The 23,808-nt window shown below is 36.0% G+C and overlaps 1 protein-coding gene and 1 pseudogene across 3 annotated transcripts; both read left to right on the top strand.

The window, feature by feature from the left end:
• The first annotated feature begins 3,628 nt into the window (after positions 1–3,628).
• Positions 3,629–12,289, top strand: LOC115950254 (annotated as a pseudogene).
• A 6,514-nt stretch (positions 12,290–18,803) lies between these two features.
• On the top strand, positions 18,804–22,955 carry LOC115994670 (squalene monooxygenase SE1-like). 3 transcript variants are annotated; one of them, XM_031118887.1, is made up of 8 exons: positions 18,804–19,445; positions 20,053–20,164; positions 20,338–20,512; positions 20,626–20,794; positions 20,973–21,191; positions 21,350–21,625; positions 21,989–22,267; positions 22,521–22,955. In XM_031118887.1, the coding sequence occupies exons 1-8, from the start codon at positions 18,819–18,821 to the stop codon at positions 22,632–22,634; spliced, it is 1,971 nt and encodes a 656-aa protein (XP_030974747.1). In that variant the 5' UTR covers positions 18,804–18,818; the 3' UTR covers positions 22,635–22,955. The 3 variants fall into 3 exon arrangements, with proteins under 3 accessions (XP_030974747.1, XP_030974749.1, XP_030974750.1); XM_031118889.1 differs by lacking the exon at positions 18,804–19,445 and adding an exon at positions 19,533–19,914; XM_031118890.1 differs by lacking the exon at positions 18,804–19,445 and adding an exon at positions 19,535–19,875.
• Positions 22,956–23,808: the final 853 nt, after the last annotated feature.

Genomic DNA, 23,808 nt, shown 5'->3' with positions numbered 1-23,808 from the left:
AATTACACCAGATAAGCGTTGTTGTTTTGGGTTTCCTCATCATCGGTGCCATCCCAGAAGGAACTCTTGCCACTGATCCCATACCTGAAGGCATACCAAAGGTAGCCTTGCCACCACAGATAAGCATTGTTGTTTTGGGTTTCCTCATCATCAGTGCCATCCCAGAAGGAACTCTTGCCACTGATCCCATACCTGAAGGCATATCAAAGGTAGCCTTGCCACCACAATATACAGCCGAGGAGGCCACTTCTTTTCATCCTACTGTCACAAAGGAAGAAGAAGAAGAGGTAGTTGAAGTGTCTGACTCCGAGGACGAGTTTGAAGTTTTTAATCAACCTTTGTCCCCAGAAGCTTTAACTGGTGATTTCGGATAGCCTTCCCCATCCTAATCCAACTATCACCGAGGATCTACCTCTATACCAGACAACATAGTGATCTAACACAAACCGAGGTCCACCCTACAAGAGTTGCTAAAGTCCCAGCCAGGGAGGGACGCACCTGGAGAAGGCAGCCCAGACTAAGCTCCCGACTCCTCCACCCACCCAAACCCTCTGAGCTAATCTTGCTAACCATAAGAGGAAGAGAGAGGGAAAGGGTAAGGAAGTGGCCAAAACAGGGAGAACCCTCCCCTCCCATGAAGTTAAGCCTTAGAGGGGGGCCAAGTAGCCCAGAGGTATGCTGACGAGGTCAGCCAACGAAGGAGAAAGAAGACCACCGAGTTGCAGTCCTAGCCTGGGCCCCACGCATGGAGCTGGATGGAGCTCCTCTTCTCAGTGACGCCTCCATCTGAGACTTCCAGCAGGGCACGGTTGGGTATGGTGCTGATGCTGTGGGGCATTCCTTATTGTTGCCTAAGGACATGGCAGACCTAAGATCCATGAGGCAGCATGAGGTCTTCCTCGACTTGAAGAGGGACCTAGCTATGGTAAGTCTTTTTTTTTTTTAATTGTACTTCTCTTCCTTTCTAGGCTGTTCAAGCTACATTTAGGGCCGAAGAGATGGTGAATAGCTCCCATCAAAAGATGAAGGAGGAGGAGGGAAGGTGAATCGCAGCTGTAAACGCCTTTCACATGGCCGAGAAGAGCAATCAAGAGTTGAAGAACAAGCTAAACGAGGTGGAGAGGGGCAAGAGAAGTGCAGAAGCTGCCTTGGATAGCGCTGAGAGGTAGGCAGAAGGGTAGAGAATGCTCCTTCGTCAGGCCAAGGATCAGCTGGCCGCCTCCAAAGAGTGGATCATTGCCTTGAAGAAAAAATTGGAGGAGGTCAAAAAGGCCAAAGATCAAGTAGAAAAGGCCAGGGAGGAGGCAGAGAAAGCTAGGGAGTAGGCCGAGCTGGAAGGGTATGACATAGGAATGGCTGAGACCGAGGAAGCCCTCAAGGCTGAGGTCTCGAGGGTATGTAGGAACTACTGCCTCCAAGTATGGAATGAAGCTCTCAACCAAGCTGGGGTTGAGGCTTCTTCTATACTTAGGAAGGCAGAGAGTGTATACTACTCTCTAGCCATTCGTGCCTCCTCCTCGAGCAACTCCAAGGCAGAAACCCCTCTTGAGGTGGGAGATCTTGAGAAGAACAACCCTAATAAGGTGGTCGAGCCCCCCCTTCTCTGGCAGCCCTCCAAAAGTGGTCGAGCAGCCTGGAGTGAATGGAAAAGAGGTTGAGATGACTAAGGGAGTGGCCCCTAATGCAACCAAGCCCCCGGTTGCTCCCTAGGATCCTACCAAAGACAAGGAGGCACCCAGGATGGAGATTGTTCTTGCAACTCTTCCATTACCTGCCAAAGGTGACCCCAAAGGCACAAACCAAGGATTCTTGGAGGCCGCAGTCTCCCAGTCCAAGGCCCCGCCCTAAGGAAAAATTGTAATAAAAAAGAAGTAGATGTTAGTAAGGTTCTTTCTTCTTGTTTTTATTTTCAAAACTTGTAATCCAGTTGATCTTTTGTAAGCAATTTGCCTTTTTCCAAGGCTCAAATTAATGATAATTTACAAGTTTTTCCTCCATATTTATGATATTGATGTTGATTCTAACACAGTTTATGTTTTATCTAACACTTAGCTACCATGGAAATGAGATAAAGCTCCATTTAGTTTTCTGCATAAGTGGCAGCATAGTTATCCCACCTTATATGATTAGAAGCAAGATAAGTTAAATCTGTTAAGTTCATAATCCCAGAAAAGTGTAACCTTAAGCTTAAAAACATACATAATTGCAGAGTACCTATTCTTATCAGGCTCTACTTAGTTTTCTATTTATCAATAAGTCTAAGGAACTGGGGATGATAATCAATTTTCAAACTAAATCATGGACATACTTTCAAATGCTTTAAGTGATGCTCATGAGAGTATATTTGTTCATGTTATTGTAACAAAGAGTTTTGCCACTTAGCATGGCTAGTTCTACTTGACACTAAATAACAGATTGTATGAACTGTCCCAATGTATGTGGTCAGAGGAACCAAGTATAAATAGGGTCTTGTTTGATACTTAGGTGAATAGCTTGAAACATCAATTTACTCAAGATATGTGGTCCGAGGAGCCAGACATGACCAAAGTTATGTTTGATACTTAAGGAAAATAATGGGAAGTATTAATTTACCCAAAGCATGTGGTCTGAGGAGCCAGGCATAGCTGAGATTCTGTTTAACACTTAGATAGATGTCAAGAAGTATTAATTTACCCAAAGCATGTGGTCTGAGGAGCTAGACATAGCTGAGGTTCTGTTTAACACTTAGATAGATATTATGAAGTATTAATTTACCCAAAGCATGTGGTCCAAGGAGCCAGGCATAGTTAAGGTTCTGTTTAACACTTAGATAGATGACAAGAAGTATTAATTTACCCAAAACATGTGCTCCGAGGAGCCAGGCATAACTAAGGTTCTGTTTAACACTTAGATAGATGTTATGAAGTATTAATTTACCCAAAGCATGTGGTCTGAGGAGTCAAGCATAACTAAGGTTCTATTTAACACTTAGATAGATGACCCAAAATATCAATTTACCCAAGATGTGGTTAGAAGAGCCAGGCTTAACTAAGGTTTTGTTTGATATTTAGGAAAATAATTTAGAATATCAATTTACCCAAGATATGTGGTTCGAGGAGACTGGCATGACTGAGGTTCTGTTTGATATTCGAACAAATAGTAGAAAGCATAGCGCACAATATAATAAACCTAAATATGGTAAAGAAAGTTTTTATTAATAATAATACATTCTCAGGTTGTTTACATTCCAGAGGCGTGGTACAGCCTTTTCCTCTAGATCTTCAAGATAATATACACCTATTCCAACCACTGATGTGATACGATATGGCCCTTCCCAGTTGGGTTCCAATTTCTCCCATCTTGGGTTCTTTGCAGTTCCTAAAACCTTTCTTAAAACCAAGTCTCCAGATGCCAGTGGCCTTAACTTTACGTTGGTATCATACTCTTGCTTGAGCTTGTGTAGATAGTAGGCCAATTGGACCATGGCATTTTCTCTTCGTTCTTCAATTAAGTCTAAGCTCTTCTCCAATAGCCCATCATTGCTACTCAGAGTGAAAGAACTCGTTCTCAGTGTGGGTAATCCAGTCTCCAGAGGAATAACCGCCTCGGCCTCATAAGTCATTGAAAAGGGGGTCTCCCCAGTGGACCTATGAAGTGTAGTCCGGTATGTCCAAAGAACGTGTGACAACTCTTCTACCCATTTTCCCTTTGAGTCGTCCAGCCTTTATTTAAGCCCACTCACTATGACCTTATTGATAGCTTCAGCCTGTCCATTCCCCTGTGGATATGCCGGTGTGGAATATCTATTTGTTATGCCCAGGTCACAGTAATACCTTTTGAAGGCCTTGCTATTAAACTGAAGACCGTTAATGGCTCCGACTCCAACACTGACGTCATCATTGTTGGCACCGGTGTTGCAAATGCCGCCCTCGCTTACACTCTCAGCAAGGTACATTTTGCAAACACAAAATCCTTAGTTTCTTCACAATTTATATATTTTTTCAGTTATGAAATCCTTTTTCTAACAGTGACTTGAGTGACTTGTTACTTAAGTAATTGTGGGAAGTGTTTGTTTGTCATGTCTCTTAGAAATTAGATGCCTTAGCAAATACATTCCTTCCTAAACTATTTTAAGAAACGTTTTATGAAAAATTGAAAAAAGTAACTAGCTTTTTTAACAATTTTTTCAATTTCTCATAAAACATTTCTTAAAATAAATGATAAATGTATGCCCTAAGAACATACACTAACCAAATCCTATTATTATTTATTTTTGTTAAAAGATCTTCTATGAAATTTTGGAGTGGTGGATGCATTTGCAACAGGGCCGGCTGAAGCTATAGGCCATTTAGGCCACCGCCTAAGGCCCCACTTATAAGAGGGCCCCAAATAATAATAATATATTATATAATATTACTTTTTTTATTTGAAAAAAAAAATTACAAATAGCCATCACCAAATCCCATCAGGCCATGAAGGCCCGTTTCTCACAGAGGCCTGTTTCTCAAAAAAAAAAAAAAAAAAAAAAAAAAAAAAAAAAGAAGAAAAATAGAAGAAGATTTCAAACGGCCATCACCAAATCCCATCAGGCCATGAAGGCCCATTTCTCACAGACAAAAAAGCTGAAGTGACAATGTGACATGAAGGCTAATCCCATCAGACCATCACCAAATCTTTAGCTTGCAGAAAAAAAGATTACAAATGGCAGAAATGTTTAGCTTACAGAAGAAAAGATTACAAAAGGCAAAAAGAACTAAGAAGAGACAAATAAGAAAAGAAAGAAAAAAGAAAGAAGAAAAAAAACACTCACTCTCTGACTCTTTCTATCTTGATTCTAAAAAAAACACTCATTAGTTGGCTTACTCATCAACTGGTGTTGGCAATAAACTTGGTGTGTTCATTGAAGGTTCGTCTTTTGTTTTCTCTTCCTTTGTCTCTTTCGTCTTCTTCATGTTTGCTACTGGGTGTCTCGGTTTTTTTTTTCTTTTGAAGAGGAGTTTGCTCACGGGTGTCTGGGTTTTTTTTTTCTTTTTGGCTGAACTTTAGTTTGGTTGTTGTACTTGTAACTTTTTTTTTTGTTTGTTCTCTTAAATCTAGATTTCTTTAGATTCCTTTAGATTTATTTAGAAGCCTTTTGAATGGTCCGAATAGTCAATAGACCCACTTAAAGAGAAAAGAGTTAAAGTATTGATTCTAAGAAGTTCTAGTCTTACATGTTTTTTTTTTTTTTTTTTTCTCTTCTCTAAGAAATCAGATTAGTGGTATGGAAGTTAAGGTCATGTTCTCTTCTCTTTTTTTTTTTTTTTTTTTTTTTTTTTTTAAGAAATCAGATTTAGAGGAATAATGGACTGGTCTTAATCTTAGTGGATCAAGTTGAGTCCTACACATTTTACTAGTGGGCTTGGTCTTAGTGTTAGTGGATCCAATCAAGTTGAGTCCTACACATTATGCTAAAAAAAGGGTTTACTGCTACACCAAAAAAAGAGTATTAATAACAAAATTATAAATTTAGAATAATTTATTTTGTATTAATATTTATTTTAATTTTTTTTGTGCAGGTTTAAAGTGTAAAGTGATCATATTAAGTAAAGCTGCAATTGTGCTTTTGATAAAACAGGTTCTATTGTTTTATACATTAAATTTATATTATTCTAGTTAAATTGTAATTTTTTTTATTATAGACTGTGTTTCATTTATTCATAAATATATTTTAATTACAAATGTCTACTAGAAAATATCTATCTGAATATGAAAAAAAAAAAAAAAAAAAAAAAACAAGAGAAGAACTAATTGAAAAAAAATATGAATTTATAATTAAATATAATAAAAGGCCCCCTTTAAAGCTTTCGCCTAGGGCTCCCAAATTTGTTGAGCCGGCCTTGATTTGCAATTCTCATGGAAAAAAAAACCGTTTAGATTGGTAGGTGGCGTAATGAGGTTGACTAAACGCAGGTGCAATTCTTAAAAGTGTTTTGAGTAATTGAGTTTTAAGTCAATTTTGTTGGCTTCCACACGCATCATCGTGTGTAACTCCACATGATTTACTAGCATGGGCAGAGTTAGGTCCATATTGTTTGTTATCACTGGCAGCTCTATGTTAGTTCAGGGTGGTCCTGAAAAAAAAAATTATTATATATAAATTTTAAAAATTTATGATTTTTTAATCCTTAAAAAATATTTGTGACCACCCTAAATTTTTTTAGACCCAACATAATTAAATTTTGGACAAAATTTGATAACAAACTTGGTTGTAAACTAAGGCTATAACTCTACTCAATATTTTTTTTATTGTACGGAATTTTGACAAATCTACAAATAGATACATTTTCTTCTTATATCCTCCATATTTGCAAAATTTCAAGAAGATCAAAGATTAATAGCTATGTCATCAATCAAATCTTTAAATTTCGAGTTTTTGTAGTCTAAAATTATACATAAAAAATAAATTTATGGATCAAAAGTAAATAACATACGATTAACATGAAATTTGACATGCGTTTAAGAACATAAAGATTAAAGAACATGCAATTCAACAATTAAGGCCCGTTTGGTAACGGTATTTAAACAATAAAAATTATTATTTAAACACCACAACACATATTTCTACACTTTTTTTACCCACACATATTTCCACAAAACTTAAACAACGTTATTAGAAATCTCTTACCAAACGGGTTCTAGATTTTCAAAATTAACCATGTTAATTTATTTAATGAGAGTTGTAAACTTAGGATATAATTAAGTTTTTAGCCAAACTTTTTCTTTAAACTTTAGTCCCCTTAACAATATATTTTGTCCTTACAAACTGTTAAGGTCATATTTTATGTAATTGATTAATCCTTTGACAAAACTCACTTTACTTGTATTTGGGTAGATCTATGATATATTTAATACTTCAAGAAATATGTTGTTTAAGTCTAGTATTAAAGCCATGAAGATTGGACTAAGAAACAAGTGAAAAAATGTTGTTCACTAAAGCTAGACAGATAGCTCGACACCTACAGACAGAGAGCTCAACAGCTGCTCGACAGATAGCTATCTATCAAGGTTTAATGAGGCTTGACAAATACTATTTATCAAGGTATCTATCGAGGTTACGGGAATTCAAATTTTCAAATTTGATTTTCGGCCCATGCTTATGTATTTGTGTAGGGTTTCTTTTCTCACAACCCTAGACATATATAAAGCTTATTTTAGAGGCCGTCACATAAGAGAATACAAGGAGAACATATGCAAAAAGTGACCGATGCCTTATTTTCTCTGAAAGAAGCTACTGCGTCTTTACGACTTAGGGTTTTATAACCAAGTGCTTCTTGATCTTCATTGTTAATGAAGTGAAGAACTTTGCAACCAACATCTTCTTCAAGTTGGTGTGTTAGTCACGTACTGGAATCCGTGCAAAAAGGGTGGGGTTCATATACTGAAGAGTTCAGAGGTTCTGAAGCGGTAGAAGGTTTCTGTTGTGAGTTCATCTACAGGGATTATAGAGTCTAGGGACAAAGATTTTATACTAGATCTGAAACTTCTCTTTACTATGGTGGATTGCTTTTCGGGAAGATTTCCCCCCAGGTTTTTTACTATGAAACTAGTTTATTTCATTGGTTTTCCTAGGTCATCATATTTTGTCTTATTTAATTTTCCGCTGTGCATGATTTTGACATAATATTGATGTTTGTTTGTTTTAACAAGTTTTATTCATAATAAATCTAATTAACAACTTGGGTTTAAAACTTGTTAATTATATCAACCGGGGTCTAAATTTTCCAACACAAATAAAAAGAAAAATCCCAAGAAAATTTTTATCTAACTAAAATTTTGATAGAAATATAACTTGCAACATTGATAATGAGGCTATCATGCAAAAATTTCAAATAAAAAAATGAATGTTCAATTAGTGTGTAAAACACTAATGAATGTTTAGACCCCCAATTTTAACAATACCAACACAAGCTTATACACAAACAATATATGTGCAGAATGATGAATATAAGTTATATCCAAATTGGTAAAACACTCTAAATCATAATTAATTACAAACACAGCAGCAATTAAAAGGTAAAGAGTAAAGGAAGAGAGAGATGCAGACATAAAGATAACACCAGCACGTGTTATCGAAGAGGAAACCAAAGAACTCGGTGAAAAACCTCTCTACCGTCCTCCGTCCTCCAAGGGGTCAAATGATCCACTAAAGAATAAAATTGAGATACATGAATTGCAGAACATTGATAATGAGATTATCATGCAAAAATTTCAAATAAAAAAATGAATGTTCAATTAGTGTGTAAAACACTAATGAATGTTTAGACCCCCAATTTCAACAATACCAACACAAGCTTATATACAAACAATATATGTGCAGAATGATGAATATAAGCTATATCCAAATTGGTAAAATACTCTAAACCATAATTAATCACAAACACAGCAGCAATTAAAAGGTAAAGAGTAAAAGAAGAGAGATGCAAACATAAAGATAACATCGGTATGTGTTATCGAAGAGGAAACCAAAGAACTCGGCGAAAAACCTCTCTGCCACCCTCTAAGGGGTCAAATGATTCACTAAAGAATAAAGTTGAGATACATGAATTGCAGAAAATTCTTCAAGCCTAATCTACCCAATGCACTTAAGTCTTCCAAGCTTCTTACTCCAACAGGGTTAAGCCTAATCGTGTTTTCTTTAGCTTCCTGAATCCTGCAATAAGCCCATTGCATTAACCAAGTAAATTGGTTATCTCTAAACTGCTTTCCAAACATCAAAATACCTTCTCACTGATATAGGTATGGTGAGATAAGGATTTGACAAATGTACCTTTCAAGGGTATGTCAATGGAGAGGGTGAGAGTAGAGAAATCTAGAGAATCAAATATCAAAGATTGTGGATGAGTCAATCTTGTTTTTCTCTAGGGTTTCTCTTTCAAAATTCTCTCTAAAAGCTCTCTACATTTCGTGTGTATAAGAGTATTTATAGTAGTGTACGTGAGGAATGTAAAAAGTCATTTTTTTGCATAACATGGCATTCAGGCGACTCATTCTCGCGAATGGGACAAGTTGCGAGTTTGAGTCTTGAGATAACTATCAGGCTAGACTGTACTTTTTGTCCTGTAGTGCTCCAGCTGTCGTGACCTTTCAGTTTTTTGCATGCTTCACACATGTGGCATTTTCGCGAGTTGTAAGTCGCAAGATTCAGTCGCGAGAATCCTCCAATGCACACACACTTGAGTTTTATCACACTCTCTCTCACACACAACCCTTACATAATTTCCACCTAAATACAAGATTTCTAATTGCTAAAATATAAGAAATTTGTCACGGAATAAAGCCAACACATGATTGAATAAATTCAACCTTACAAAAAATTTATAGAAAGAAATTGTAAGACTTTATGTATTTGTGTGAGTGCATGTGTTTTTTTGGGGTTAACATATGAAGTTCTCTTTTAATTAAATTTTGTATAATTTAAGTTTCTTAATGACCACCCTGGAAATATTCCTGAAGCTGCAGCCGTTTGTTTTACAAATTTAGATACAGTTTGGTTTCACTTTCTCTGTTTTCTCACCATGCTTCTGCTGGAATTTTGCCCCTTATGTTCATTCAGCCTAAAATGTTTGATCTTTTAATTTTTTGCATCCTTACTTTCTTATTCTTCTACTTCATGTAACTTGTTTTGTTGCCCATTGTAGGATGGAAGACGAGTTCATGTGATTGAAAGAGACTTGACAGAGCCAGACCGAATTGTTGGTGAACTGCTGCAGCCTGGGGGATACCTGAAATTAGTTGAATTGGGCCTTGAAGGTATGTATCAAAGTTTACATCCTAATTCTAGTTGACAAATCTCCTTCAAATAAATACATTGAATGGAAAATCTTAAGAATAATTGTTGGACATGGTTTTAGAACTACTTCTATTTCGATAAAGAATTTGTTAGCCAGTTGTATGTGAAATGTGACACAATTGCGCTTTGACATCAGATTGCGTGGAGGAAATTGATGCTCAACGTGTGTTTGGATACGCTCTCTTCAAGGAAGGGAAAAATACGAAATTGTCTTATCCCTCGGAAAAATTTCATTCAGATGTGTCCGGGAGGAGCTTCCACAATGGACGTTTCATAAAAAGGAATAGAGAAATAGCCGCTACACTTTCCACGTATACTTTCTTGCCTTCTTATAGATTCACTGTATCATAGTATAGTTTAATGCCTGTTAAAATTTGCCTTTTAGATTTTCTTGGCCCTTTTCATGATCAATCTTCTGTTCAGTGTGAAATTGGAGCAAGGTACAGTAACATCCCTGCTTGAAGAAAATAGGACCATTAGAGGGGTTCAATACAAAACAAAGGATGGCCAAGAACACACAGCTTATGCTCCTCTTACAGTTGTGTGTGATGGTTGCTTCTCAAATCTGTCGTGCTCTTTGCAACCCCAAGGTGAAGTTGTTATCTTGAAAATTTTTAACAATTTGCTTGGTGTTATTCGATGAATTGGAAAATGGCCTCTGGTTATATAAACAATTATAATCTGTATCTATTGCTTCTTGCAGTTGGCATTTGCACTCATGCTTTCTACTGAGGCTCACTGATAGTACAATTTTATTTTTGTTTAACAGGTAGATGTGCCCTCTTTTTTTGTGGGTTTAGTCTTGGAAAACTGTCAACTTCCATTTGCAAATCATGGTCATGTTATTTTAGCAGACCCTTCTCCCATCTTGTTTTATCCCATCAGTAGTACAGAGGTTCACTGTTTGGTTGACGTACCGGATCAGAAATTACCTTCTAATGCTAGTGGTGAAATGGCCAAATATTTGAAAACAATGGTGGCTCCACAGATACTTATTCTGTTCAGTATATGGTCTTAGATTATCAAGTCCATAGACCAGTTGCATTGACAATACCTATGTGTTCTTTATTTTTTTCATCTTTGTTTCACTTTGGCTTTAAAGCAACATATATGTCCTGCACCTTAATCAAGAGAATTTATGTGGCAGATTCCACCTGAGCTTTGTGATGTCTTTGTGTCAGCAGTTGATAAAGGAAACGTTAGAACTATGCCAAACAGAAGCATGCCAGCAGATGCACATCCTACTCCTGGAGCCTTTTTAATGGGTGAAGCTTTCAACATGCGTCATCCTTTAACTGGTGGTGGAATGACTGTGGCCCTATCTGATATTGTTGTACTTCGAGATCTTCTTAAGCCATTGCGTGACCTAAATGATGCAGCTTCATTGTCCAGATATCTTGAATCCTTTTACACCTTGCGCAAGGTAAGCTTTCTAGAAAGCAAGAATATAATCTTGAAACGTATTAGGAGCAGATATGAATTTCTGATTGTATGTGGTGCAAATAGAATTGAATCGGAAAGTGCCAGTGATCCTTATTAAAAGAAAGGGTGAGCTGTTATTTGTTTAGAAATCCATATTAGTGAATGACAAAAAATAGTCAATATGATATTACAAATAGTATGCTTAATTATTTCTGAGAGATGTGATTCAGGATTGCTTTCTTCTGCGATCATCATTGGCTCCAAAATTTTTGGAAATTAAGGAGCCTTTTTATGTCTAGGGATTGTTATGTTTCATATTGTATAACTTGTATGATATGGTTTTTATTGCAGCCAGTGGCGTCTACAATAAATACTCTGGCAGGTGCCCTCCATAATGTGTTTTCTGCTTCACATGATCAGGCAAGGAAGGAGATGCGCCAAGCATGCTTTGACTATTTAAGCCTTGGAGGAATAATTTCTACAGGATCAGTTGCTTTGCTTTCTGGTCTGAACCCTCGTCCATTAAGTTTAGTTCTCCATTTCTTTGCTGTGGCAATATATGGTGTTGGTCGCCTACTACTACCATTTCCTTCGCCTCAACGCTTGTGGATTGGAGCTAGATTGATTTGGGTGTGTATTTCCCATTCACTTTGTATGATTGTTGTAGAATGCTGAGTCATGCAGATAGTTTTTCTCTTTTATGTTCCTTTAAGTTTTAAGTTATTGTTCTGTTTTAAATTTAATGCCTCCAATATGTTTTATGTCACCACCCACGTTGGACTCTCTACTCAAAATTTATTCTATTTTTATCTTCTTCTTTTTTCCTTTTATGTCATTTTGTCCATATTTCTTCAATAATTCGTATGGAACAACTTTGTCCTTTCCAGAGCGCAGCAGGTATAATATTTCCCATCATCATGGCAGAAGGAGTGAGGTAGATGTTCTTCCCTGCAACTGTTCCAGCATATTATAGAGCTCCTAGTGTTAAGTCAGATATTTAGAAGAATATGGCAAAGATCTGTTAGCTTTGAATTTGTTGTAGTAAAGCAAACCAGCTTGCATTACGTAGTGAAGCTGGGAAGATTTGTATGCCTGAGCTTTCCATTAGAGTACATAAGATTTGAATTCTTGAGCCCTCCATTAGAGTATATAAAATTTGTATGCTTGAGCCTTCCACTAGAGGGCATAGTACAATCATTTATTTGTTTAGACAAATACTTAGGTGTATTTATCTGGGTGAACAATACTTCTGTTCCAACTCAAAACATGTATTTTACTCCAACATTTATGAATATATTTCGAACCAAAGAAGTTCCTATTTCTTTTGATTTTTGGCTGGACATTCTTGAGTTATTTATGTTAGGTTCTAAAGTCTTAGGATTTTATGTATTTAGAACTCTAATTTGTATTGTTGGTAAATCATGATCAAAACAATGTGTTTAGAAGTGTTTTAGTCTAGCTCAAAGTTGTGCATTTATGAAAAGTTGGAATCGAGTTAAAGCAGGAAACCATTGTGCCTTTCGGCCTGGCTCGATCGATCAAAAGACAAGCTCAATCGATTGAAGCTCGGGCAGAATGATTTTCTGCAGATTTTTCCATCTCAGCCCTAAGTGTTTTAAAATGTTTTTAGAGTTTATTATTTGTCCTAAGTATAAAAGGCAAACCCTAGCCACGTTTTAGTGTTGCTCATAATTGCGGTTTGTGTAAATCTCTTGTAAGATCTAGAAGAGCTTTCCTTTACACAAACTTAGGGTTTTCAAGAAGAAGATTTATCTACGCCTTGATGATCAATTCAGTTGCTGCCATTGAAGTTTAAAGAAAACACAAGCGGGTGTGCTTGTATCTGGTGGTGTATTCAAGAAAGAAGAAGTCCGTAGATTCGGAGCTTGCACGTGGTCGTGTCAGTAAGTTCTATTGGTTGGTAGCAATAAAAAGTCGAGCGTGGGGGCTTGTAAGTCTTATTATATGAATTTCGATTCTTTCAAGATAGTGGATTCAAGTTTACCTTGAGGATAGCTAGGGCAAATCCTCCCCAGGTTTTTACCGGTTTGGTTTCCTGGGTGATCATATCTTGTGTTATTTATTTTCCGCTGCTTTGCATGATTTGATCTTTGTTTTTGTGATCACCTAGACTTGTTTAATTGGACTAAGTAACAACTTGGCTAATTACCTACGTTAAATCAATTGTTTTAAGGGGTCTAAAAACTATCAATTTACATTACCAATAAGTCTCCTCCTAGACACACTCCAAATTCCAAACCAAATGGTCAAATGTTTCTTAAATATTTTTAGCTTGCACGCTCAAAATTTGCTTTTATTTGGATAGCAACGACGGCGAAGATGAAAATCTCATCAACTGGATGGTAGATGGTTTCGTTAGGACAAAAATTAGGCTTGTCATAAGCTGTGTGTGTGCAATTAGCATGGTGTTTAGGTTTCAGTAATTTATGTTAGTGTCAGTTCCTAACTTAACTGGATTTGTTGCCTAGTTATGCTGCGTTAATCTATTTAAAATTTTAAACCAACCATCCAACCATCAGAGTCTTGCGTTGCATGATAAATGCGTATTTGCTTGTAGCTTGAGTGCTTGACTGGCTAGGCGATACAACATTTGTGAACCAGAATTAGAAATGTGTACCATACCAGCAGTGCAGCTGGTTTGAGGTCCATTCCCCTGATGTCTTGTACTGTACAGGTGACATAATTTACTTCTTTTTGGGTTCTGGGGAGGGCAGAATACTGTATCAATAAATATAGTGATACTTAAATCTTCACATCTTTATTTCATATTTTTGACGTTGCTTGTTGTGATTAGGCCATTATAAGTGATATCAGTAATGGGTATGTATAGTTCCAATTACACATTGGGCCTACCACTGCAAAAGTGTGGCTTAATGGTAGAAATCCTCAAATTGCTTCATTTGATGAATGGTTCAAGCAATAGCCTCAACAAAGCTCGGTAGTACACATGATATACCTATTGCCGTCACGTGGCGTGGAGTCGATGAGCCCACCCGATAACCCCTTTTTTTCATGTTCGGTTTGGAGGGCAAGGATGTCCCGGCTCTACTATCATTACGTCTTTGCAATTTTACTTGGTTCAACTCTATTTGTGACCCTTTCTCGTATGTGGGATACTCTATCTTCTTGGGATGATAATCAATCATATTTCATTTTGATAGTGAGTAGTTTTTAAATAATAATTAAAATCAAGAATGATAATCGAACTGGAGGAGCTTGCCAAGATGGCTTGGTAAGCAAGCAACCAGTTATGTAGGCACCAATTCCCAGTTCTCGATCAATTTCTTAAGCTTGTTACAAAGAAATGCCCCGCATGACTAGAAAATTGTTGCTAATACCTCAAGCCTTTTCTGGTTGCTAACTCCACGTGATTACAATAAAAAATAGAACTTTAACAAATTTCTTAAGGCATTCGCTAAACGAACCCACAAGCAAATACCTCTTTAACTAAAAGTTGCGTGACTACCCAGCAAAAGCAGATCAATTTTCCCAAAAAAAAAAAAAAAATCAAACTCAATCAATCAAGTGAAAGAGATATTGCACTAAATTACAACTTGCCCCTTATAAGCAAATTATTGGGTGGGCGGTGGAGTTGTATACTTAGGATTACTCTAAATAAAAAAAAAGTTTGATATACTTCATATGTTTTCATGGAATTTTTAAGAAACCACTAGTTTTCTTGTATTTGGTTGCGACTTTAAAATTAAAACCATAACAAATTATATGCTGTTTGGTTTGTATTAAAATTTATTTAATATTTTTTATTATTCCAAACAATTATATAAATAAAAACTTTTATTCACAAAACTGACCCCAAATAGGTAGGGAAAAACTATCAATTTTCTAGGCCATATGGGAGCCTTAAATTGATATACAAATCCCAATTTTGAAATCAACACAAAAGAATTAAGTGTAAAAATGATTGATTTGAGCAAAAAATGCCATTTGAAAAAAAGTCAATGGTCAGGTAGTAATGGGTCAACAACAATTAATAGACAAATAATGAAGCGAAAGAGGGGAGGGGACAAAAGGAGAAATTACTATTGGGAGAGTTCTTTGTGATGTGTAGTCTATTTTGCGATGGTTTGTAAAGTATATGTGGTGTTCTAGAAAAATGTTTTTTGCTCTTCAAAAAAAAAAAAAAAAAAAATTGATGCTCTATTAATTTTGCTTACCATTGACTTGCATTTTTTGAAATACCAAGCACAAAATAATATGAACCGTTTCAACCTAAACAAATGGAACATAATAAGATAAATAAACTATTCTTTCAGCAATAAAACAAAGAAAACTACTTTAATTGGAAATTATCAACTAGTCTGTGTTAGCTTAATATTTATGTCTTTAATTTATAAAATTTGTTTAAAAATGTATAAATATTAATAAAAGAATAAAAATATAATGATCTGCTCAAAATGTTTCTTTGTATTAAAGACTATGACTTCCAATATGATTATTAGTTATTTTTGAAAATTAATATTTTTTAAGAAATACATAGTAAGTGTATGTTTATTTTGGTATTGGTAAGCTCCACACCCACACCCACAACCATAAAAAAAAAAAAAAAAAAAAAAAAAAAAAAAAAAAAAAAACCTTCTTGTACTATAACACTTATAGCAATTAAGGTTTTTTTTTTTTTTTTGATTGATAGATAAAAGCAATTAATTAGAGCACGTTTGGTATATTGTAATGATTATTACATGAGAATATAAATAAGTATTACAAGGAGTACATTAAGTTGGAATGTAATAAGTATTACTATTCATTAGTTTGGTGACCATTTAGGAATAGAATCCTGAATATGCATCCACAATTTAGTAAAGTATAAAAAGAATGAGAATGTGTAATTAAATCATTTTTAAGTCAAATTTTCTAAAATACACTTATTTTAGGGTGTTCAAAATAGAGCTAATAATTAACAAGAAGGAAAATCTATTTTCTTTCCTTTTAAAGATGTGGCAACTAATGGCTTTTTAGGAAATTTTTTAAAAAAGTTATTACATAAGGTGAAGAAATAGATATTCAGTACTTTTGATAAGAAATAGTTATTCCTCATTTTGAAGAATAGCTATTCATAAGAAATAACTATTCATTGTAATAAAAATATAACCAAACAATTGAATAGTTATACCATAGGAATATCTATTACATTACAGTATCTATTACAGTCTATCAAATGTGCCCTAAGTTGATTTTGAGCCTTCCCTTCAACTAAATACAAGATGGAGGTGTCACGCAATTTCCCACATGAAGATAAAAATAAGCTAGTTTTGTGCTCGTTTGGGAACAGTTTATTTAGCTTTTTCCTAAAAAAATTTTGATAAAAGTATGCTAGAACATACTTGTACCTTGAAAATTATGAAAAAGTGAAAAAAAAAAAAAAAAAAAAAGTAAAATTTTAAAAAGTTGTACATAAAAGTTAAAAACTTAAAGCCGATACTAAACTCACCAATTATATATATATATGTGTGTGTGTGTGTGTGTGTGTGTGTATGGGGGGGGGGGGGCATTTTTAAACAAAGTGAATGCAACTACAATCTTCCCTTAACCACATTTTAACCAATTAAAATAAGGCATATGTAATACTAAAGAGCCATGCATAGTGACACATGTTCTGTACATTAAGCGTAAATTGACCACATGGCCGGCCATGCAAGGATCTTCATTATAAAAGGAGAAGAAAAAGGTAAAGGAAGGCTCTCTTGAAAATACCCACGGGTCCAACAGCAAGGACGGTGAATTCCTTCAAGTTTTCTCAATTGTTAAGCTAGAGTGATTCTAGCTCCATCCCTCCAAGAACCCAAGCCTAAGAGACTTTCTGAAGCATTCTCTTAAACCTTCAGAGGTACTCCCTCTGACTTGGCTAATGTGCATTAAGCCAAGGACTCCCTTTGGTTGAGGAGACTTTCCAGAGCACTTTCTCAAACCTTTCTAGGTACTCCTCTAACTTGGCTGAGGTGCATTAGGCCAAGGACTCTCTTTGGCAGAGAAGACTTTTCAGAGCACTCTCTCAGACCTTCCTAGGTACTCCCTCTAACTTGGCCAAGGTGAATTATGTTGAGGACTCCATTTGGTCGATGAAACTTTCCGGAGCACTCTCTCAAACCTTCCTAGGTACACTTTTGACTTGGCCGAGGTGCATTAGGCCGAGGACTCCCTTTAGCTGAGGAGACTTTTCGGAGCACTCTCTCAGACCCTCATAGGTACTCCCTCTAACTTAGCTAAGGTGCATTAGACCAAGGACTCTCTTTGACATTTCCAGGTACACATTCTTTGATCCTATTAGATACATCCTTTTTGATTCTATTAGGTACACACTACACTTTCAGATACCTAGGACATCCTCTTGATGTCTCATGATGTTCTTAGTTTCAGTAGAGCTTCCTTCAAATAACAAATTTATTGTAGGGAAGTCAACCCCACCATATTTTTACCCACTACAATATATATATATATATATATATATAGAGAGAGAGAGAGAGAGAGAGAGAGAGAGAGAGAGAGAGAGAGCATACAAAAAGTAAGACTTTAAAATTGTATCTTCAAAAATAAGTTAGCTTAATTTATTAATTAAAATGTAACTTACAACACCTAACACTATTTGAGAAAGAAAAATGACAAAGGAATGAAGTGGAATAAAAGGAATTTTAAAGAATATTTCTTCATTTCTTTGTAACATGACACATGCATTGAATCATAAGAGCATTCACTCTCGGTTTTGTATTTTTATTTTGTTATCTAAATTTTCTCGTCAAAAAATCACTTTATCTAAGTACTCAATTTTTAACCAACACCCTATCTCCTATTCTCTATTCTGCAATATGTCCCTATTAAAATAATTTTTTTTTTTCCTTTCCCACCTACAGAGAGATCAGAGATAAAACAAGAATATATTTTCTTTAGAGAAATGAACAAGAACAAAATATGAGAGAACTCAACCCCGGCTCAAATTAAAACCCCCAAAAAAAAAAAAAAATACATTCATCAGTGATATTTTATAATATTTTTGTGAAATTCATAAGCCCATAAGCTAAATTTGTTGATTTTGGTAAAAGGCTAAGCCAAAAATCCCACCACAATGACCACCGTGGCACCCCACAACAATAACACCAACGAATTTGCCAACATTGAAACCCCACGGCCACCTACACCCACAGCGTCGTTGATCTGTGAGAGATCTAAGTGCGAAATAGGGAGAGATTTTGAGATTAATTTCTGTTTTCTTGAGAGAGAGAGAGAGAGAGTGTGTGAAGAGATTGTAATTTAAAAAAGGTGGAATAAAATAATTGGGTTTAATATTATAGACTTGCTATATATAGTTTTGTTTTGTTGTGAGACTTGTTATAGTTAGACAATATTCAATATTGTAAAAAGTAGTAAAGTTTTGAACAATGATTCATACAAGCCTTCAACCAGAAGTCTCTCTCATCTCATGTTCAGTTAGTTACATAACTTGAAAGTTTCCTTCTCATGACCACTATAATAAAGTACTGTAACTCTACTAAAATAGATTAATTTATATAATACTTACCTACCCCTTCACAAAATTAGGCCCTGGGGTTCAATGTTAAAGTATAAAGACCTTAATTTTAAGGCATTAATCCAAAGACGAAAACCCAATCAGTCATTAAGTCCAAACTCCTCAATGAGGCAGTCCCTCACCCATCCACACCTATATGCAATTGCATATCAAAATCGACATCACCACCGCTCGGCTTTAATAGCTCTCTATAAAAGCAAACACAATCCTCACCCTCTTACTATCTCTCTCGTCCGTGCTAATAAATCCTCAACATCAACTTCAACCCCCACAAGGTCCACAAGAACAACCAACACCACAAAAAAGCTAGAGAGAATTACTAAAGGTTTCATTTTGATCCCAACCCATTCTTCTTCATCATCTGGGTCTCTTTGTTTTGTTCCAAAGAAGATAATGGTTGTGATTGATCAGCACGTACTCTGGACATTCTTTGCCTCCCTCTTCGGCTTTGTTCTTCTCTACATAATTCGTCGTAATAACAATGCCAATAACAGGAAGCTAAAGAAGAAGAATTCTCCACAACAACGTGTCGATAACAACAGCTTCACCGACGGAGAGTTCCGCCACGTTAATGGCTCCGACTCCGGTACCGACGTCATCGTCGTCGGCGCCGGTGTTGCAGGTGCCGCTCTTGCTTACACTCTCGGCAAGGTACATTTTTATAAACAAAATCCTTAATTTCTTCACAATTTTTTTCTTTTTTTTCAGTTTTGAAATCCTTTTTCTAACGGTGACTTGTAAGTTGTAACTTTTAAGTAATTTTAACTTGTACTTTAAGTAATCAGAGAATTCTGGGAAGTGCTTGTTTGTCATGTCTCTTACAGAAATTATATAATATTATTATTAATTTCTAAATTATGGAGTGGTGGTTGCGTGTGGAAGCAGATGACGAAAATGCAATTGTCAAGGAAAGAAACTGTTTAGTTTGGTAGGTGGGGTTATGAGGTTGACTGAACGCAAGTGCAATCCTTGAATGTGTTTTAAGATGTACTGTATTAATTAGCGGAGTTTTGAGTCAATTTTATTGGCTTGCACACACATCATTGTGTGTAAATCCACATGATTTACTAGCATGAGCAGAGCTAGGTCCATATTAGTTTGTTATAACAATTTAGATACAGTTTGGTTTCGCTTTCTCACAATGCCTGCTGGAATTTTTCCCATTATGACCATTCAGCCTAAAATGTTGATTTTTTTTTTTTTTTTTAATATTTACTTACTTTCTTGTTCTTTTAACTTGTTTTGTTACCAATTACAGGATGGAAGACGAGTTCATGTGATCGAAAGAGACTTGACAGAGCCGGATCGAATTGTTGGTGAACTGCTGCAGCCTGGGGGATACCTGAAATTAGTTGAATTGGGCCTTGAAGGTATGTATCAAAGTTAACATCCTAATTCTAGTTTACAAATATCCTTCAAATACATTGAATGGAAAATTTTTAGAATAATTGTTGGACATGGTTTTTAGAACTACTTCTGTTTCAATAAAGAATTTGTTAGCCTTTTGTATGTGAAATGAGACACAATTGTGCTTTGACATCAGATTGCGTGGAGGAAATTGATGCTCAGCGTGTTCTTGGATACGCTCTCTTCAAGGAAGGGAAAAATACAAAATTGTCTTATCCCTTGGAAAAATTTCATTCAGATGTGTCCGGGAGGAGCTTCCACAATGGACGTTTCATACAAAGGATGAGAGAAAAAGCTGCTAGTCTTTCCAAGTATACTTTCTTGCCTTCTTATAGATTCACTGTATCATAGTATAGTTTAATGCTTGTTAAAATTTGCCATTTTTTATCTTCTTGTCCCTTATCATGATCAATCTTCTGTTCAGTGTGAAATTGGAGCAAGGTACAATAACATCCCTGCTTGAAGAAAATAAGACTATCAGGGGGGTTCAGTACAAAACAAAGGATGGCCAAGAACACACAGCTTATGCTCCTCTTACAATTGTGTGTGATGGTTGCTTCTCAAATCTGCGCCGCACTCTTTGCAACCCCAAGGTGAAGTTGCTATCTTGAAACTTTATAACAGTTTGCTTGGTGTTATTCGATGAATTGGAAAATGGCCTCTGGTTATATAGAGAGTTTAATATGTATCTATTGCTTCTTGCAGTTGGCATTTGCATTCATGCTTTCTACTGAGGCTAACTGATAGTACAATTTTATTTTTGTTTAACAGGTAGATGTGCCCTCTTGTTTTGTGGGTTTAGTCTTGGAAAACTGTCAACTTCCATTTGCAAATCATGGGCATGTTATTTTAGCAGACCCTTCTCCCATCTTGTTTTATCCCATCAGTAGTACAGAGGTTCGCTGTTTGGTTGATGTACCCGGTCAGAAATTACCATCTATTGCTAATGGCAAAATGGCCAAATATTTGAAAACAATGGTAGCTCCACAGGTACTTATACTGTTCAGTATATGATCGTAGATTATCAAGTCCATAGCCCAGTTGCATTGGCAATACTTATGTGTTCTATATTTTTCATCTTTGTTTCACTTTGGCTTTCAAAGCAACATATGTGTCCTGCCCCCTAATCAAGAGAATTTATGTTGCAGATTCCACCTGAGCTTCATGATGCCTTCGTGTCAGCAATCGATAAAGGAAACATTAGAACTATGCCAAATAGAAGCATGCCAGCAGATCCACATCCTACTCCTGGAGCCCTTTTAATGGGTGATGCTTTCAACATGCGTCATCCTTTAACTGGTGGTGGAATGACTGTGGCCCTATCTGATATTGTTGTACTTCGAGATCTTCTTAAGCCATTGCGTGACCTAAATGATGCAGCTTCATTGTCCAGATATCTTGAATCCTTTTACACCTTGCGCAAGGTAAACTTTCATGAACACAAGAGTATAATCTTGAAATGTATAAGGTGCAGATATGAATTTCTGATTGTATATGTTGCAAATAGAATTGGATCACAAAGTGCCAGTGATCATTATTAAAAGAAAGGGTGAGCTGTTGTTTTTTTAGAATTCCATATTAGTGAATGGCAAAAAACAGTCAAGATGATATTACAAATAGTATGCTTAATTATTTCTGAGAGATGTGATTTTGGGATTGCTTTCTTCTGTGATCATCTTTGGCTCCAAAATTTTTGGAAATCAAGGAGCCTTTTTATGTCCAGGGATTGTTATGTTTCACATTTTATAATTTGTTGTATGATATGGTGATTATGGTCTTTATTGCAGCCAGTGGCATCTACAATAAATACTCTGGCAGGTGCCCTCTATAAGGTGTTTTCTGCTTCACCTGATCAGGCAAGGAAGGAGATGCGCCAAGCATGCTTTGACTATTTAAGCCTGGGAGGAATATTTTCTACAGGACCAATTGCTTTGCTCTCTGGTCTGAACCCTCGTCCATTAAGTTTAGTTCTCCATTTCTTTGCTGTTGCAATATATGGTTTTGGTCGCCTGCTACTACCATTTCCTTCGCCTCAACGCTTGTGGATTGGAGCTAGATTGATTTGGGTGCGTATTTTCTATTCTCTTTTTATGATTGTTGTAGAATGCTGAGTGATGCAGATAGTTTTTCTTCTCTTCTATGTTCCTTTTAAGTTATTGTTGTTCTGTTTTAATAACTCCAATCTGTTTTATGTCACCACCCACTTTGAACTGTTTACTCAAAATTTATGCTATTTTTATTGTTTTTTTCTTTTATGTCATTTTTTCCATATAGTATATATCTTCAATAATTCGTATGGAACAACTTTGTCTTTTCCAGAGTGCAGCAGGTATAATATTTCCCATCATCAAGGCTGAAGGAGGAAGGCAGATGTTCTTCCCTGCAACTGTTCCAGCATATTATAAAGCCCCTAGTGTTAAGTCAGATATTTAGAAGAATATGGCAAAGATCTGTTAGCTTTGAAATTTTTTTGTAGTAAAGCTAACCAGCTTGCATTACGTAGTGAAGACGGGAAGATTTGTATGCTTCCTCCATTAGAGTACATAAGATTTGAATTCTTGAGCCCTCCATTAGAGTACATAAAATTTGTATGCTTGAGCCTTCCACTAGAGGGCATAGTACAATTATTTGTTCAAACCACTACTAAGTTGTATTTAACTGGGTGAACAATACTTCTGTTCCAACTCAAAACATGTATTTCTCCTTTACGTTTAAGAATATTTTTTGAATCAAAGAAGTTCCTGTTTCTTTTGATTTTTTGGCAGGACATTCTTGGGTTATTTACATTGCCAATAAGTCTATTCCTAGACACAAATCAAATAGCCAAATGTTTAACTATTTGTAGTCTTGCACTCTCAAAATGTGCTTTTAATTGGATATCAACGAAAATGACAATAGCACCAACTGGAAGGCAGATGGTTTGGTTAGGCCACGAATTAGATTTGTCATAAGGTGCGTGTGAGCAATGAGAATTATGTTTAGGTTTCAGTCATTGTTATGAGTGTTAGTTCCTAATTTAATTGGATTTGTTACCTAGTTATGCTGTGTTAATCAATTTAAAATTTTAAACCAACCAACCAACCAGGTCTTGCATTGCATGATAAATGCGCAGTGCTTGTAGCTCTAGTGCTTGACTGGCTAGGCGATACAATATTTGTGAACCAGAATTAGAAATGTGGAGAAATGCATACCATACCAGCAGTCCAGCTGGTTTGAGGTCCATTCCCATGATGTCTTGTACCGTACGGATAATATCTCAGGTGGTCAGTAATAAGCAAGCGTCCCTGTCCTCTGTTAGCTCCAGATGACATAAGTTACTTGTTTTTGGGTTCTGGGGAGAGCAGAATACAGTATCAATAAGTATTGTGATATATAAATTTTCATATCTTTATTTCATAATTTTTTACGTTGCTTGTTGTGATTAACCCACTGTAAGTGATATCAGTGATGGGTATGTATAGTTCCAATTACACGTGGGGCCTCCATTCTAGGCTTAAGAAAATAAAGTAAAGGAAAATCTTCAACCCCAGGTCAATTCTTAAGCTTGTTACTTAAAAGGGGTGTCAAAACCATTTCCTTATATGCTAATGCTACTCCAAGCTGTCTA

This window comes from Quercus lobata, chromosome 6 (genome assembly GCF_001633185.2).
Source record: "Quercus lobata isolate SW786 chromosome 6, ValleyOak3.0 Primary Assembly, whole genome shotgun sequence".
NCBI classification, from domain to species: domain Eukaryota; kingdom Viridiplantae; phylum Streptophyta; class Magnoliopsida; order Fagales; family Fagaceae; genus Quercus; species Quercus lobata.
This window is presented reverse-complemented; position numbering and strand designations above follow the sequence as displayed.